This window comes from Haemorhous mexicanus, chromosome 9 (assembly GCF_027477595.1).
Source record: "Haemorhous mexicanus isolate bHaeMex1 chromosome 9, bHaeMex1.pri, whole genome shotgun sequence".
In the NCBI taxonomy this organism is placed as follows: domain Eukaryota; kingdom Metazoa; phylum Chordata; class Aves; order Passeriformes; family Fringillidae; genus Haemorhous; species Haemorhous mexicanus.
In genome coordinates this window covers 2,906,320-2,922,797 of record NC_082349.1, presented here as the reverse complement: position 1 = coordinate 2,922,797, position 16,478 = coordinate 2,906,320, and the positions used below count along the sequence as shown (strand labels likewise).

At 44.7% G+C, this 16,478-nt stretch overlaps 1 protein-coding gene across 10 annotated transcripts in view; it reads left to right on the top strand.

Annotated features, from left to right (window-relative positions):
• Nucleotides 1-16,478, top strand: part of PATJ (PATJ crumbs cell polarity complex component) — a 141,039-nt gene that overhangs the window by 71,951 nt on the left and 52,610 nt on the right. For all 10 annotated transcript variants that reach the window (XM_059853657.1, XM_059853659.1, XM_059853656.1 and 7 more), the window contains one exon: nucleotides 11,842-12,038. In XM_059853657.1, coding sequence (XP_059709640.1) covers nucleotides 11,842-12,038 — 197 coding nt within the window. The remainder of the gene's footprint in view (nucleotides 1-11,841; nucleotides 12,039-16,478) is intronic.

Here is a 16,478-nt window from a genome sequence, read left to right as displayed (position 1 = left end):
GATTTGCTGCCAGTCCAGAGGTTTGGGGGCAGGAGCTTGGATTGCACCTGGGGTGGTTGCATTGCTGTGTTCCTGTAGAAAAACAGACTAAAATTAGCTACCCCATTAGACCTCAGCTTAATTTCTAATAAGAGGCTAAAATATAATTAATAAACACTGGAGCATGACCCCTGGACTGCCATTGGGAAGACCTGGCATCTCTTGGGTGGGTTGCCATCTGTTGGATGTCTTGCTTGGCCATCTGTCATAAGAGACACGAAGCATCCTGAGACCTGTGGAGCTCCACACCTCAGTTCCTTGAGGTCAGGTGGCCATGTCAATTTAAAAATAAAATAAAATAAAACAGAAAGCTGGATCCATCGAGCTCCAGCTTCCCCTAAAGACAGTGTTTATTACTGAAGAGTAAGTCATGGATGCATCTCAATCATCTTATTTGAAGGCTAAATTCCATAAGAGGGGGATAAAAAATCAATTGAATATCAAGCCAAAAGAATTACAGTAAAAATTACCATACCCCACTCTTACTTTTCCCTCAGGCGTTTATTTTTTAACTTTCTCTTAGTTGATTTCCTCCTCCAGTCAGAGTGGAAAAAGTGAGTATTTAATATAGTAAAGTTTATCCATTTAGCTCTTCCTCCTGGATTAATCCTTGGAGATGGATTTCTTTTGCCAGAAGGAAGAAGAGAGAGTGCTTGACATATTGCAAGTCCCTGCTCACATACATCATCAATTTCCTGATTATAATTTGGTTTATTTCAAAAATGCCCAAAGCTTAATGCAGTAATATCTTTATTTCATTAAATACATTAGAAGAGAAGCTATTTGTTGTCTAATAACATATTTTGGTACTAAAAAAAATAGAAATCATCTCTTCAAATACTCTGTTCACTTCTTTGTGATACAATTTTTCTCCTGCAGAAAAATGAATGCCTTGCTTAGCACCTCGTATTTGAAAGAAAGGTGTCTGACCCTGGCACTTTTATTTTACTCTTTTGTGGGAGAGAAAACAGGTCTGCCAGGCTCTGTCCTTTGGAGAGCTTAAAAATAATCAAAATGGAATCTCTAATACAAAACATTGTTTTATTTAATGAAATCTGTCAAGTGTTATGATGTCATAAGTGCAGCACAAACCTGATTAACTTCTCCAATAGACTCTCAGGACAGCTGATTAAATAAGGTTTATGGCTTCTTTAGGGAGAGCAACTGCAACTGCTGTGTGATTTCACAGGATTATTCAGTGGGGGATTTGTGTGGAGAGGAATTGTTATCCCTTGCTCTGTTGGGGTTCCCCTGCCTCACCTGATGGGACAGGACTTTGGCAGCTGTAAATGCAGAAGTTGCTGCCTGACTAACACTGGAATAAGATCTGTGTTCTCATGAGCACTGGGCACCCACTGATTTTCACTTTATGTCACATGAGACAGTTGAAAATTCTTCCTGAAACTCTTGCTGTCTCATTTTAGGAAGAGACTTTGGATGAATTCTTTGTTTAGTTGGTGCCTTTCTCTTTTGGAATAGCAGCCATGACCCAGCAGTGTGTTTTCAGCCTGGAACTTTGTGTGTTAGGGGTTTATCTACATGAGAAGTGTTCCCTTTGTCATCCTCTCTTATGAAAACCTCCTCCAGGAAGGAGGAAAGGATTTGGAGTCTGGCAGAGAGCTAGCTTGGACAGAGGAGGGAGGAAGGACCTTCTCCTTCATCTCTTCTCCTGGGCTGAAACATGATCCAAAACCAGAGTGCTGGGCTGTGATTTACACATCAGACACCCTAAACTGGGACATGAGAGCTGAAGAAATGGAAATACATAGCAGAAGAATGATTCTTGTGTGTTTGTGAGCAGAAGAGGCCCCACAGTGGAGTTGCAGGGTGCATTTGTTTGTTCCAAGGTGCAGAAATCTGCAGCAGTGCCAAGTGTCGCAGTCATTTTTCATTTCTCATGTTTCATTTTTACCTCAGCAGTCAGAGGCAGGTTGTGGCATTGGGAATCTCAGGTTTGCACCTAAACAGAGCCTGGTGACTCAAGTACAGCTTGATAGCTCAAAGCTCAGAAGTGGTCAGGTCGTTTGCAATTGTTTGAGGAGGTGTAATTAGTTTGGTGGAGTACAAAGCAGGTATGAACCTAACAAAATACTGATAAAATAAATACTAATACTAATTAAAATAATATAAAAAATATATAAAATATAAAAATAAATACTGATATAAATAATAATAATATAAATACTGATATATTAAATAGTGGCTAAATTTGAAAAAAAAAGAGGGGATAAACCACCTGAGCAGCACTGTGGGGCTCTTTTCCATAAGTGAAAAGATCTGACCAGCCACTGTCCACCTCATGACTGATCACCTCATGTCCTCTAAAAGCAAAATATGCAGCTTTTTTAAAATATTTAGCTGCTTTTTAATTTAAATTGGCTTTGCATTTCCTTTTAAATCAAACATTTTCTGCTTTTAGCACACACTGGAAGTTTTAAAAGGCAATCTGTATGGAGATCTGAGCATGCTCTGACCCATTAGCATGATTTTCCTGAATAGCTTTTTTCATTAAAGTATGTGTGCACCCAGAGAATTGAGAGGAATCTGGACCCAGCACTGACTGTAGTAAAAACCCAGCTTTTGCCTTTTTCCTCAGCAGCCTGAAACAAAGAGCTTTTCTCTCCACAGCCCCTTCAGAGGGAAAGAAAACAGCTTATCAAACCTGAGCAACTTGTTAGGGGCTGAGAGAGGATATTTTTCTTTGCTGGCCTGTGAATAAAAGCTGGGAGTGTGAAGCTGAGAGTTGTCAGCTGGAGAATTGTGGAAGTGTTTGTGGGGTGGCAGAGCCTCCTCTGAGGTCTCTGCACAACGAGCTGTGTGTGAAACCCAGAGACAGAGCCCTTGGCAGAGTGGAAATTGGGCTGTTAAAAAAAACCTGGTTTGATCACCACAGACCCACCATTATCTGCCAGGAGAATAACAATGCTTCTGTTAAATACCCCAGTTTTAAAGGAAAACCTGGCAATGAGAGCATTTTTTCTTGCATTAATTATAATTGGTGTGTTTGTGTGCAGTGTGGTTATTAGGAAGCTGTTGTTTGTGTTTTAATTACATCCTCATGTCCCTCCAAATGCAAACAGTATATGCTGTCAGGAAAAATATAAAGTATAGAAGGAAAGCTCTTCACAATATCTGATGTGATTAATTAATTAACCAAATGTATAGTAAATTTTATATTTCCTTATAGCTTTTATATATACTTAAAATACTTAGATCCCCACAGCAGGCCTAAAAAAGGAACGTGCAATGTGAATACAATATTTTGGTGCAAGTAAATCTATTTTTGTAGTAACTAGCTTGACAGTTACAATCAATCTTCAGCAAAACAACTAAAACCCAAAAATAGAAAAGAGGATTAAAATTTATCATTAAGATTGCCACTGAATTAATTCCCAGCTGAAGTAGCTGGTCATGATCAATCTTCTGTGGGGCTTCTTGCTGTTGAGGCTCTCTCTGTAATTCCCAGCCCAGCTCCGTGGGCATTTTCCTGGGCTTTACAGTCCCAGTGATTCATCCAGCTCTAATCTGTTTAATCACTGTCACAGCACATTTCAAAACTGCTGTGCAAGCAAAGTTAAGACTTCTGGGGTGGGGGATTTTAATCCAAAAGTTTTGTGTAGTCATTGTCAAGTCCCCGTGACGTGGCTTTGTTGTGTCACAGGGCTGTGCTGCCCCAGCAGAGGGAGGTTGGGATTCTCCACCATCTCTTATCCCAGTGTCATTGCCTCCTCTTCACCTGCTCCTCCACAACCAGCTCCCTAGTCTTTTTTTATTTTTATGGCTTGTTAGTGCTGCTGTTCTGATTTCATGTAAAGTTTTACATTGTTGGAGTTTTTTCCTACATTTCACAGCGCCTGGCAGTTCCCCTGGAGACCTTCCTTGGAGGATGTTGTGTAGGTCTTTGGACTCATCAACACAGGCTGTGTTTGCTGCTCAAAAAGTCTTTATTATTAAATCCAAATTCCTCTAGTCCCACTCTAGAGGAGGAGGTTCAGGCTTTTAGTGCAGGTTCTTAAATTAATGGAATTAAATTAATCACTAAGCGAGAAATGTCTCCTCACCTCGACTTCTGAGAGGTGTTGTGTGTGCTGCCTCTTGCAGTTACTTAGCACTGGTCCCCTAAAAGTCTTCATTAGGTGACAAACTCTGTTTCTGACAAGAGTCTGGCATGGCTCTCTCTAATTAGACTCCATGCAGAAAGATTCCCAGATAATGGCTGTGCCAGTCCTTTGTGGGAACATCATTACTAAAGATAAACCACTGCCAGGATCAGCTCACATTGTTCCTGTCAGGGGAGGGAGAATTCACATGTTCACAATATTCATTTGTTTGCATTGAGACCAAGTGGGGAAAGCCCTGGATTAGAATTCCCAATATTCAGACACATCAAATGAAGGAGCAGCTCTCAAATCCACATGTAGGGAACGGGTCATAGATCCTAGCAGAGCAAAGTGAGCAGGAGCAGGGCAGAAAAACTGATCCTGCCAGGACCTGGATGAGCCTTGTGGGTCCCTCTCACCTCCTGGGATCCTGTGGTTCTGTCAGAGGAGTTAGGAAAGACATTCTGTCCCAGCTGGGAGATATTCTCCAAAAGCTGAGGTGTGGAAGGGGTCATTAAAGCAGCTGGAGTCTGGTGCTGGTGCATCCTTAAGGATCCCTGTTGCACAGGTGGAATTTCCCTGGGACTTTGCAGTCTTTCCTGATGTTCCTGTCCTGTTCTCACACCCAGCCTTCCCTGAGAGCTGTGGGAGGCAGCAGCAGGGCTGTTTTCCTCGGGGAGCAGAGATAACTGAGCCTTATCTCCAGGATGCTCCCGAGCTGGGGAGCTCTGGAGAGTGCAGGGTGCTGGCTTTGAGTGACTTCAGCTGCACAGTGCCACAAAATACACTGGGATATTTACATTAGACTGTTTCTGTGGGATTTTTCTGTTAAAACGTGGTCTACAGCAGCTGTCACTGGAGCCTACCTCACATTTTAAGGATTTAATTACTCCAAAAATGCCTTCAGTCTGGCATTTCATGACCCAGGCATAACCACAATGTGATTTAATTTTAAAAACCACCATTTGTATCCTCACAGTGGATTTTATCAAAGGTCTTAGCTGCTGTTTGATTGTGTTTAATCCAGCAGTGGCAGTGTGCAGCTCCAGGAGTGTGTCTCCTATCTGGAGGAAGCACCCTGCAGCCATGATATTTTCTGAAAAATCCTTTCCTTAGGATTTTTTTCTCCTGAGAAGCTGAGAGGCCTCAGGAACAAAATGTAAACAATAATTATCTTCTGCTTGGAATGCAGCAAGTGCATCCTTGGTTGGTCCATGTTGGTTGTTTCTAATTAATGGCCAGTCACAGCTGGCTCAGACTCTCTGAGAGTCAGGAGCTTTTGTTGTTGGTTCCATTCTCAGCTTTCCTTTCAAGCCTTCTGATGAAATCCTTTCTTCTATTCTTTTAGTATAGTTTTAATATAATATATATCACAAAATAATAAATCAGCCATCTGAAACATGGAGCCAGATCCTCATCTCTTCCCTCTTCTGGGACCCCTGTGAGCACCACCACAGCACCCAGAGCCCCAGAGGTGCCAGTGCTTTCCTGCAGGACCTCGGGAGCTCCAGCTGGAGCAGGGGCTCTCCCAGCTCAGCTCCAGTGAGCCACTGATTGCCACAGCACTGCACCCAGAGGAGGTCACTTCTGGGGAAAGCCAAGTGCTTTCCTGGGGGTTGATGCATCATTGGAAAGGCAAATGAGTGGAAGGATTGTGTGCAGGGGAAGGCAGATTCCCTTATAATCACCAATTATTAGCATGGGATGCTCTATTTACCACACTTTGACTAAATCTCCTTTTAAAGGATAAACATGGGTGTGAATAGACTCATCATGGCCTTCTCATCTAATTAAAAAAAGGAAAACATACAATATCTCTTCCTCAGAGGGCTTAAATGTTGTGTAGTGGAAGTGCAGCCTTCGAGGGAAGCTTTGGGCCTGAATAAGGAAAACAGTTCTTGGTCAAAACTCCATTTGTGCAAAATGTTGGTGTGAAATGGTGCAAGCATTGGAGGTGCTCTCTGGTGTTCTGAACCACAGTTCCCTTGGGTTTCAGTCACTTCTCTCCCTGCTGTTGCCTTTGGGGGTGTGATGGTTCCCTTGATTCTAGGAAGGAGTAATTAATGGTTAACAGTTTCTAAAGGCTGAAATGGGGCTTGAATCAGATTGTGGAGGCTCTCATTATCCCCTTCTTCCTGGGTGGGTTAACAAGCACCAGCAGGAATTTCCACTTTCTGCTGTAAAAAGTGATGTGAGGGACAGGTGGGATTGAAGGAGAGAAGGAAAGTTTCCTTTTGTGAGCTGGGAATGAGAGGAGCAAAACACAATTGGAGCCTGAGCTGGAGGGAGCAGCGAGAAGAAACTTGGAGATCCCAAGTAAGAGCCCAGATCCTTCAGGCAAAACAAGAGGAAAAGAGGGAACCCTCAGCTTAGGGTAAGAATATTGTCTCAGGAGAGTTTAATGCCTGCTTGTTTTGCATTTCAGGTCAGGTTTGTCAGGGTGTGTAGCCCACACCTGGGCTGTTTGTGGCACCTGGTGCCTGCTCCCTCCCTCATGGAATTTAAAGTAATATTGGAGTATTCTGGCTGACAGTATTTTGGGGAAGAAGGGGCCATGGAGCTCTTTTTCCTAACTGGGAGAATTAACTGAAGTCTGCCAAAGGGAGAACAGGAATGCTGAGTTTTGTTTTTCTCTGCAAATCATCACTTCAGGTTTGGGAAATGATTTCCAAACGGTGTAGATGGAGCAGAGTGCTGCCAAAGGGATGTCATGGGGAGATGGGGGGATGCTGAGTCTCTGGGTCAGGGGAACTCTCTGCCCCCGGGTTTGGAGATAACAGCACTCACAAGGATGTACCTCTCATCACCTGAGGGAGGGGGACTGCTGAGAACAGCATCTCTGGCCCTTCCATTTAGATTTTTGAGTACAGCTGCCCTGTTTTTCTCATTCTTGCTGATCACTGAGAGAAGAATTGCAGCGATTTAATGGAATTTAGGAAAGCATTACAGAAATACTCTTATTTTTTCTTGAAAGCTTATGAAAACAGATGAGTGCATCACTTTTGAGATAAGGTTTGAAGAACTGTCTGCCTCCTTGGAGCTGAATAGAGGGCTAGTGGGAAGATTAAAACAATAAGCTTATTATATTATTAGTAGTGGGAGAATTCTAAACCCCATTTGTTCAATTATGGTGCCTTCAATATGCTTATTTAGGTTCTTGTAAATTGTAATCAGTAAATTAGACGTGCTGCCCTCACAGCTCTAGGGTTAGCTTTCAAGGGACTCCCTACATTAATTTTTTTTTAATGTTTGCAGTGAAATGAAGGAGGGAATTGGTTGCTTGGTATGCAGGGCTGGCTGTGTGCAGGGGATGCTGCCTGCATGCTGATGGCTGTCACTGCCCAGTGAGGAGCAGTGGTGCTGCAGCACTGCCTGAGCTCTGCTGGGCAGGGCCAGGGCTGGAGCCAGGTTTTGTGCTGTGGGGTAAAAAAGGGAGATAAATGCATTGGAACGAGCCCAGGCTGATGAATGGGATCTCCAAAAGCCAGCACATGCTGCTAACAGAGGTCTGAGGTGACACAAGAGGGATGGAAAATCCTCAGCATCCCCTTCTATATTCAAATATCAGCTGTTGTCTCTCTTTCTGGTCTTTCTTCTTCTCTTTATGTTTTGCCTTGACATTTTTAATATCGAGCATTTGGTACTAAACCAGATCACCTTGCTGAGTCACCCAGAGCCTTTTCTTTCTTCTTTTTACCTTTTCTGGGTGGACTCTCATTTGCATCATGCAGAGAGACCATTTTCCAAAGCAACACCTCTTGCCTTTCAGCCCATTTACCTGCAGATTTCAGCAGGTTTGGGAAACAGGCTCCTCAGCCCTTTGCAAGTGCTTTTACCTATCTGTCATTTAAAGAGCCTTCCTGAGAAGTGGTGTCTGGGTCTGGTGTTGCAGATAAATCGTGTGTTTGTTGCAGTACTAGATCATGCAAACTCCAATATCCCGACCATATTGTCCCCATTTATTTCTTTTATCTCTCTGTTTAATATAATAGGAATAGTGGCTGAGGCAGGGAAACATATGCAGCAGCATAATAGCAAATTGTTTGGGAGCAGTTGTCTTCCATTTCCAGGGCTTCCCTTTGAAATGTAATTGTCTGCTAATATAGCAGGGAAATATCATTGCAGGAGTGATCACTAAAGCGTTTGCTCGTGCTTTTGGCTCATGCTGCATCTGTATGGCGTTTTTTTAAGAGGAGCTGGCTGCAGTATTAGCTGGTGAAATATCCTTGGTGAGATGTGTTTGCAGAAGTTGTGATGGGCATATTGTCCCCGAATATGGAAACAGCCCCGAGCAGTGCCAAAACAAGAGAGACACCGAGTCCCATGTGTGGTGCAGCAACAACAGAATTACAATTGCCTCGTGTAAAGTATCTGGTAATGAAGGCAGATAATGGAATTCTTTGCAAAAGCAGATGCTAACTGGCTCCCCAACCCTAGGCAGCCAGCTGAAAACTGATACCAGCTGGAGGGGAGAAAAAACAGCTGAAAAAGGCATTCAGGAGAAGATGCCTTAGATGCAGGTTTGTTTAAGCAGTGCATACTTGTTTAAAATGATTTTGTGAGATCCTTATTAAGAAGCAAGCTGAGGCTAACCGTGGCAGTGCTGTAGGAAGTCAGCTGGATGCCCAGAGGATATTTGTATGCAGATTGGATGAGGAGGCAGCACCGCTGGGAATTTGTTGTCATTTATTGCCTGGCCAGGACAGCCCTTCCAAGGGCTGAACTGCAGGAGGTGGGACTGGGGAGAGCCAGAACCTTCTGCTGGCCAGGGAGGAGGCAGCCTGTGCTAGCAGAGGGTTGGTTTTAGAAGCAGGGGTGTCTCTATTTGTCCTTTCTCCAGGACAGCAGTGCCTCCTGCCAGGATGGAAATGGGGCTGGCTTGGAGCATCCTCCTGCCTCCCTCCCTCTGTTTTACCTCTTAGTCACCCCAGCCATCTCAAACCATGGAATCATTGCTTTGGAAATGAATGTGATCATTCAGAATCAAGGGCTTAGTCCACACAGAGGCTTCCTTCTGTTGTAAGTAAGGGTTTCTTCCAACAAGTAATGCAATGGGGGAGACACTTAGAAAAAAACCCAAAAGAAAACAACCCAGCCCCTTAACAAATAAAGCAACCAACCCTGGAGTTGGTCTCTGCTTTTGCCCAGATGAATTTTTTCTTTACCCAAAGATTGTTCCCACAGTGGGGCATTTTGGCACAGCTGGGGTTCAATCACCAGGTTTCCAGACCTGGCCCAACACCAGAATTTTAGTGGGGCTTTGTCACATCCCAGGGACAAATTGCCCAAACCACTGATTTTTGAAGGGCTAAAGCTCACTTTTAGTTCCAGCCCAGCTCAGAAAGGAATACACATGTGCTTCTGAACTGCCAACATTTCTCCCATGTGAGAAAACTCCTTCTGGGGAGGAAACACTGCAGAATTAGACTTAGTCCCAGAGGCACTCTGTCTGCAGGCAGAGGCTGGAGCAGAGTGTGCTTGCAGTGTCACAGGGCTGAGTGTCACAAGCCAGGAATGAGTTTTGGGGCAGCCTCTGAAGATGTGCAGCTTCACCTGCACTGCATTTAAGAGTGTGTGTGTGTGTGTGTGCACAGCTCCTGTCTGTGCACCTGGCTGTGAGTTGTTCAGCTGATGCTTTAGACATGTTCCTTGCTCCTGGCAAGCAGCACTGAGGTGTGTTACCCATGTACAACAAGCAGTGCAGGGAGCTGTGGCAGGAGGTGATGGACAGCAGCCCTCCAGCTCCAATTCATGGTTTTAGCCACAAAAATGCAAGCAGTAAGAAAAACCTTTTTCTGCTGGTGCCCAGTTCTGGGCTGTGCTGCAGCTCCTTGCTGTGCTGTAACGAGTTATTTGTCTAATTGTGGTGGGCAGCAAATGCCTTAGAGCTCTTCAGGTCTGGACTTGGCCTCGTGGGCAAAGAAATTAAACTTCAGTGCTGTGACCAAGCCAGGTGTGGCTGCATCTCCTTTGCTTTCAGAAACTCCATTTTTGAGACCCTTCCTGTCTTGCTGTTCTGGTACTAAGAAGACAAAACAGTTTCCAAATCCATGTAGCAAACCACACCTCTAATTACAAGCTGATCCCATTAGTTAAATGCATTAAAGAACCATGCAGCTACATGGATTGCCATTTATTTAACGCAGCTACATGAATTTTTGGGGGCATATAATATAACAAATGAGCTTTCTAATATTTTTGGTGATACTCTCATTTTGTGCAGAGCTCTGCAGGACTTTAGCAGCTTTCCAGGGATAACATCACACCCTGGGGATTTTAGGCTCAGGCACTGGGGGTTTTGAGCGTGGCAGGAAAATTCAGCCTGTAAATACAGCGAGGGGAGAGCTGGTTGCTCTCAGTGTGGGTAATTCTCTTGGCTGCAGCTGGGGCTGGAGATGGGAAGCTGCTCTCCATGTCCCAGTAGGCTCTGCCAAGGCACAAGGGGCTGCTGCAGCTGGAACAATTACTCAGGAAGGACCCTTGGAGAGAAGAGCCACTGGGAGCATCCCATGTTCAGCTGAATCACCCTGACAGCACAGGGGCTGTGGAAGGAACATCTCTGCCTCATCTTCCTTCTGCTCAGCAGGTTTTATTCACTTTTGGTGCCTCCCTCTCACTTTCCCCAGCTCTTTTCCCTCTTTCTTGTTGTCATGGGAACATTCACTACAGCAGTTAAATCATACTATTAAAATATGCTTCCCCAGGAGGGTGCTAGTAGCTAATATTGATCTAGCTCCTGCTGCTGACTCAGGGCTATGGCTGAACATACAATATCCCTTATTTCTGCTTTTCATGCATAATGCAGCAGTTCCTCTCACCTTGGGCTCTGTGCTAAGGTGACACCCAGCCACAGGGGTGCACTTTGACTTGCTCTTTCAGATGTGTGGCCCAGCTGAAGGGTGCAGGTGGTGCTTTAAACTGGCTTTCAAATCTGCAGAGGGAAAACAGACAGGACAGAACTGCCCTCCCCAGCGGTGGTGATGGATGTTTGTATGCCAGTGGTGAAAAGACACTCAGATTAACCTGTCAGCATCCCCAGCCACACTGTGTGCTCCCAGTAACTTTGTAAATATATCGAGCTCTGTCACAGGAATGCTTGAAATGCAGATGAAAGACAAATAACTACTTTAATATCAGGTGAGGCTGCATTTAAAAATGCAATCACTCATCTCCATTGTCCCTGACATCTGCTCTGCCTAATCAGCCTGTGGAGTTAAGCAGAGCAGTGCTGGGAAGATTCCTGAGTCACCAGGAGGAAGCAGAAGGTTTTACCTTGAGATGTGAGCTTGCAGTAATGTTTGAGCCATTAAGGGGCTTCACTTTCCCACAGTGGTTAATTAACCAGCTCGAACTTTACGAGAGTTTCCTGAATTTGATAGGTTTTGTAAGGTAAAGGTGCCTCTGGAATTTCCTTGTTTACCCTCCTTTCAGAAAAGTTTTGGTTTGGAACCAGGCTGTTGTACAAATAATTAAAAATAGCGTGGGTTTCATGTGAACAGTATTTGCAGCTGATGCTGCATTTTGCTGTGTGACTGATACACCCAGAGCAAATGATGTTTTAGAGTCTGTGCTGAAAAGACTTCTGTTAAAAACACTTACTTGCTGAGGAGCCATAAATTTCTGGCATATTTGTGCCTGTTGTTGAACATCTGCACGTAACTCACTTTATGTTCTAACTCCCTTTGTGTTTTGACCTTCCTAGAAAAAATCAGGCAGAGATATGCAGATCTCCCGGGAGAATTGCACATTATTGAGCTGGAGAAAGACAAGAATGGGCTGGGGCTCAGCCTGGCTGGCAACAAGGACCGCTCCAGGATGAGCATCTTCGTGGTTGGGATCAATCCCGACGGCCCCGCGGGACGGGACGGGCGCATGCACATCGGGGATGAGCTCCTGGAGGTAAAACCCTTCCCTGGACACACCTTGGGGATGGGCTCCTGGAGGTAAAACCCTTCCCTGGACACACCTTGGGGATGGGCTCCTGGAGGTAAAACCCTTCCCTGGATACACCTTGGGGATAGAGGCAAAATTCTTCCCTGGATCACTTTGGGGATGAGTTCCTCTGGGTAAAATAATTCCCTGGATACACTTTGGGGATGGAGGTAAAATCATCCTTCCCTGTATGTAGTTTGGGGATGAGCTCCTGGAGGTAAAACCCTTCCCTGGATACACTTTGGGGATGAAGCTAAATTCTTCCCTGGATGCACTTTGGGGATGAGCTCCTCCAGGTAAAATTCTTCCCTGAATGCACTTTGGGGCTGGAGGTAAAACTTTTCCCTGGATGCAGTTTGGGGATTAACTCCTCGAGGTAAAATTCTTCCCTTAATGGACTTTGGGGATGAGTTCCTCTAGGCAAAACTCTTCCCTGGATGCACTTTGGGGATGAACTCCTCTAAGTAAAATTCTTCCCTGGATGCACCTTGGGGATGAGCTCCTCGAGGTAATTGTTCCCTTTAGTGTGTGCAGGGTGGGAGAGGCATCTTGAACCTTTAAATAAAGCCTGGAAGTGGAATTAGGTGGCTGAGCAAGGAGCTGTGCTGATTTATGCCAAGTGAGAACTTGGCCTTTGGCAGGTAAATGTGTTTGCACTGAAACAAAAATCACTGGCCTGTGAAAAGCAATGTCTTGTCAGCAAAGTCTGTGCTCTCAGCATGTTCACAAGCTCTGCCTGGGGAGGGGCTGTTGAAAGGCAGGAAGGGGACAGTAAATCAATCCTTGGAGTGCATGTGTGGTTTACAGGGAAATTCACACTTTTCGTTAAAAAAAAAGCCAAAACCCCCTCAACGTTGCCATATGTGTTTTTACAGATGACAGGGATATTCCCCATCCTGAAAATAAATTTCATGCTGTAATCTGTTTTGATCTGTTGCAAGTTAAAATACTTATTTTCTGCAGTTGTGTCTGGCACGAGTTCACCCACGAGGCAAGAGAGCTCGTTAGCAAGTGGAGTATTTTGTCTTCACTTTTCCTCCAGTCTCCTTGCTTCACCTTCAGCCTGCAAGCACAGCTTTTCCTTCACTTCATCTGCCTTTTGGGCTGTTGCAAAATGACATTTTGCTGCTGTACCTGCAGTGATTCCCCACGTGGTGATTGCTTCAGTGGTCTAAAAAACTCATCCCTCCCTGGGGATCTTGCCCTTGGAGAGAGACTCTCCCTGAGGAGCAGGGATTTGCTGACCTGCTGCTCTCCGTGGGTGGTGATGCTCTGAACTTTCAGCAGCTCTCTGTGCAATCAGAAGACCACCTATTTTTTCACATTTCTTGACTTGAGAAAGAGCAGTTTGGCTGCCTGGGGGGGACCCTGGGAATAGTCAGAATTGTCCAAACATTTGTCATTGTCTAACAGTTCTCTAATTAGGGGGTTTCAATACACATAGTACAAGAAAGATCTTTTTTTTTTTGGCTATAGAAAACACCATCATCTGAAGTTGATTTCATTTTAAGTGTGAGGAAAGGTGTGAAGGTCTGGACCATAATGGAGTAGGTTAGGAAAATTGCTTTCTCCTTCAGAATGATGTTTTTTCTGTCCCTGACACCGAATTCTAATGATAAAAAAAAAGGGAAATTGTTACATTTTGGGTGTGTTGAAAGAACTCGTGGCACTGTTCTCCTCTGCATATCATAGGCAGAGTAGAGGATCTGAAGTTAAGTACCTGAAAGAGGCCCCATGTGGGATTAATCCCAAGGCTGGGTTTTGCATGGATGAGCCATGTTCCAAGGAGCATTTCCCAAAGTGATGGTGCTGCCCTCATTCCTCTCCCTGTTAAGTTGGAAATAAAATGTTTGGGTTTTTTTTTTCCTTCAGTAGAAGGAAAGTGAGATACTCCATCTCAAAAATGCCAAGATTCAAATAAAAATCCAAGGAGACTTTAGTAACTACCTGGTTTTTCCTTGCAATCCAGTTGAAGATGTGCCACCAGTGGGCAGGAGTAGAGTTCCTTGTAGGAAAGGATAAATTCAAACATCCTGCATCACAAAGGGCTGGCTGTGCATTGGCCATGGGCAGTGAGATGGCAGAACTCCCAGCTGGTTCTGACTGCATGTTTAAGGCACATTTGCATCTGCATCTTTAATTGCACCTCAGTTTTCAGTACTGGAGCTCAGCCTCAGCAAGAGAAGGGATTCACATCTTGGGAAGCCTCTGGCATTTCTGGGCTGCCCCATTTGGACAGTCTTGCTCCATTAAAGCAGAGGATGTCCCTGCAGGGTGTGCAGATCATTCCCTGTGGTTTTTGCTGGAGTTCAGGTTGATGGGGTGGCCATTTAGACAGACAGACAGATGTTACCTGTTCCTTTTCCTTTTGAACTGGGGTTTGATTGGATTCAATGGAAGGATGTGGGATGCTGCCAGGCTGCCTCAGCTCCTTATTCATAAAATCTTTTGTTGTTGAATTAATGAAATTCCAGCTCACTTTTGGCTTCTGCAAACAGCAGTAGCCTTGTGGGGGCATGATCCTGGCTTGTTTTCACTGACATGGAGGGAAATGCAGGTCACATCAAAAACCTTCATGTGATTTTTATTTTTTAATTCCTCTTCAGTGATGTTTTTTGGATGGCTATGTGGCTGGAGAAAACAGCTTTTTGGGGGAAGAAGATCCTTTCATCATTCTTTTATACATGTGGGAAAACTACTTGGGTCAGAATTTGGCCCCTGCACAGAAAAGTATTTTTTTTTACAGGACACAAGTCATGCTTTTCTGTTGTTTTTCCCAGCAAAGGAACCATCTGTGGTGCTCCTGCCTGGCTCTCATGCTGGTTTAGTGCAGGTGTCTGCCCTGCTTGGTGTCTTGTTAGGCTGGGCTCAGTGCTGGGGCTGGTGGTGCCCAGCATGGCCCTCAGCAGGGTCACCTGGAGCTGTACCTGTGCCTCGAGTCCTGCTGCTCCCCAGCTCTGCATGGGCCTGTCCTGCCAGGAGCTGCTGCTCACACTGAACAATCCACCCTGCCATTACCATTCTTAGCACTATTATTATTATTATTATTATTATTATTATTATTATTATTATTATTATTATTATCATCTCCCCAGGAGAGAGTCAGCTGAGTTCTGTTAATAAGCCAGGCTTATTAAGCCAGGCTCATATGCTGAATTTCTGATGTTGGGATGTTCTGCCATCTCCTCTTCTCTTGCTGCAGATGGGGCAGGGTTTGGGAAGAAACTGCTCATGTGGATGTGGAGTTTTCCCTGCCCGTGGCTGGAATGAGCTGAGCTTTCAGCTCCCTTCCCACCCAACCCTTTCTGTGTTGTATTCTTTGAGGCCACAGCACCTCTTGGAAGAGTAAAAGCTCTTTTTTTTCGACTCTTCAGACAAACATCACTGTAGAAGTTTGCCCGTTGTCCATTCTGGACTGTTGCCCAGGTGACAATTATTACATTTCATTTCTTTATACCATTTTTGCCATAGCTCAAAGCCAGAGAGCTTTTGTGCTAAATGCATTTTTATTGCTATTTTATTTTGAGGTGCTTAGATAAATAGAAGTTATGCTGTAATAATATAATAGATACAGCAGAATTTTGCCCAAGTAAATGAGCTCCCCAGCCAAAGTCACAATGCCATTTCTGTTCTGAGGTGGGAGGATTGGCACTTAATTCTCAGTTTATTTGCTGTGGAATCTCAGAACAGGATCACAGAATGGTTTGGGTTGGGAGGGACCTTAAAATTCATCTCATTCCTTGGGCAGGGACCCCTTCCACTGTCCCAGGGTGCTCCAAGCCCTGTCCAGCCTGGCCTGGGACACTGCCAGGGATGGAGCTGCTCTGCACAAGCTGCTCCAGTGCCCTTTGCAGAGGAGGGTGCAGACCCTTTTTTGGTGTGCTTTGTGTGCTTTTTGGGTTTGGGTGGTGGTTTCCAGGCTGGCAGCAGGTAAGGCTGGCAGGGGGAGGTTGCTGGGCAGGAGGGCACAGGGATCTGTGGCTTCCCAGTGTCCTTCCTCCACACTCCCCAGGTGGGGAGCCACAGGGACCAGCTGCCAGCTCAGAGCAGGATATTTTCTGTCCTTACAGATTTCATGCTCTGTTGATCACTTTAGATGATGCACATGTTTAAACATGTGCCCAGCAAGAATTTTGGTGAGGGAAATTCACATTCTAATTAGTTTTTCTCTCCCATTTTTTTTCCTCAAGCTCTGGGAGCTCGGTGTACTTTATGGGGTTTCAGTATGTAAAATCTGACTGATAAAAAAAGGCTTTGAAACTTTCCCCATTGTTTCAGAGAGCCTGGTTGTATCTTGAAATGCTGCAATTCCTGTGGTAAGAAGGAACCCAGTGCATTGTACAAAGAAATAATTATTACAGAAAGCTAAGCCAGTATTTTTACTAGCTTTGGGGTATCATTTAACTT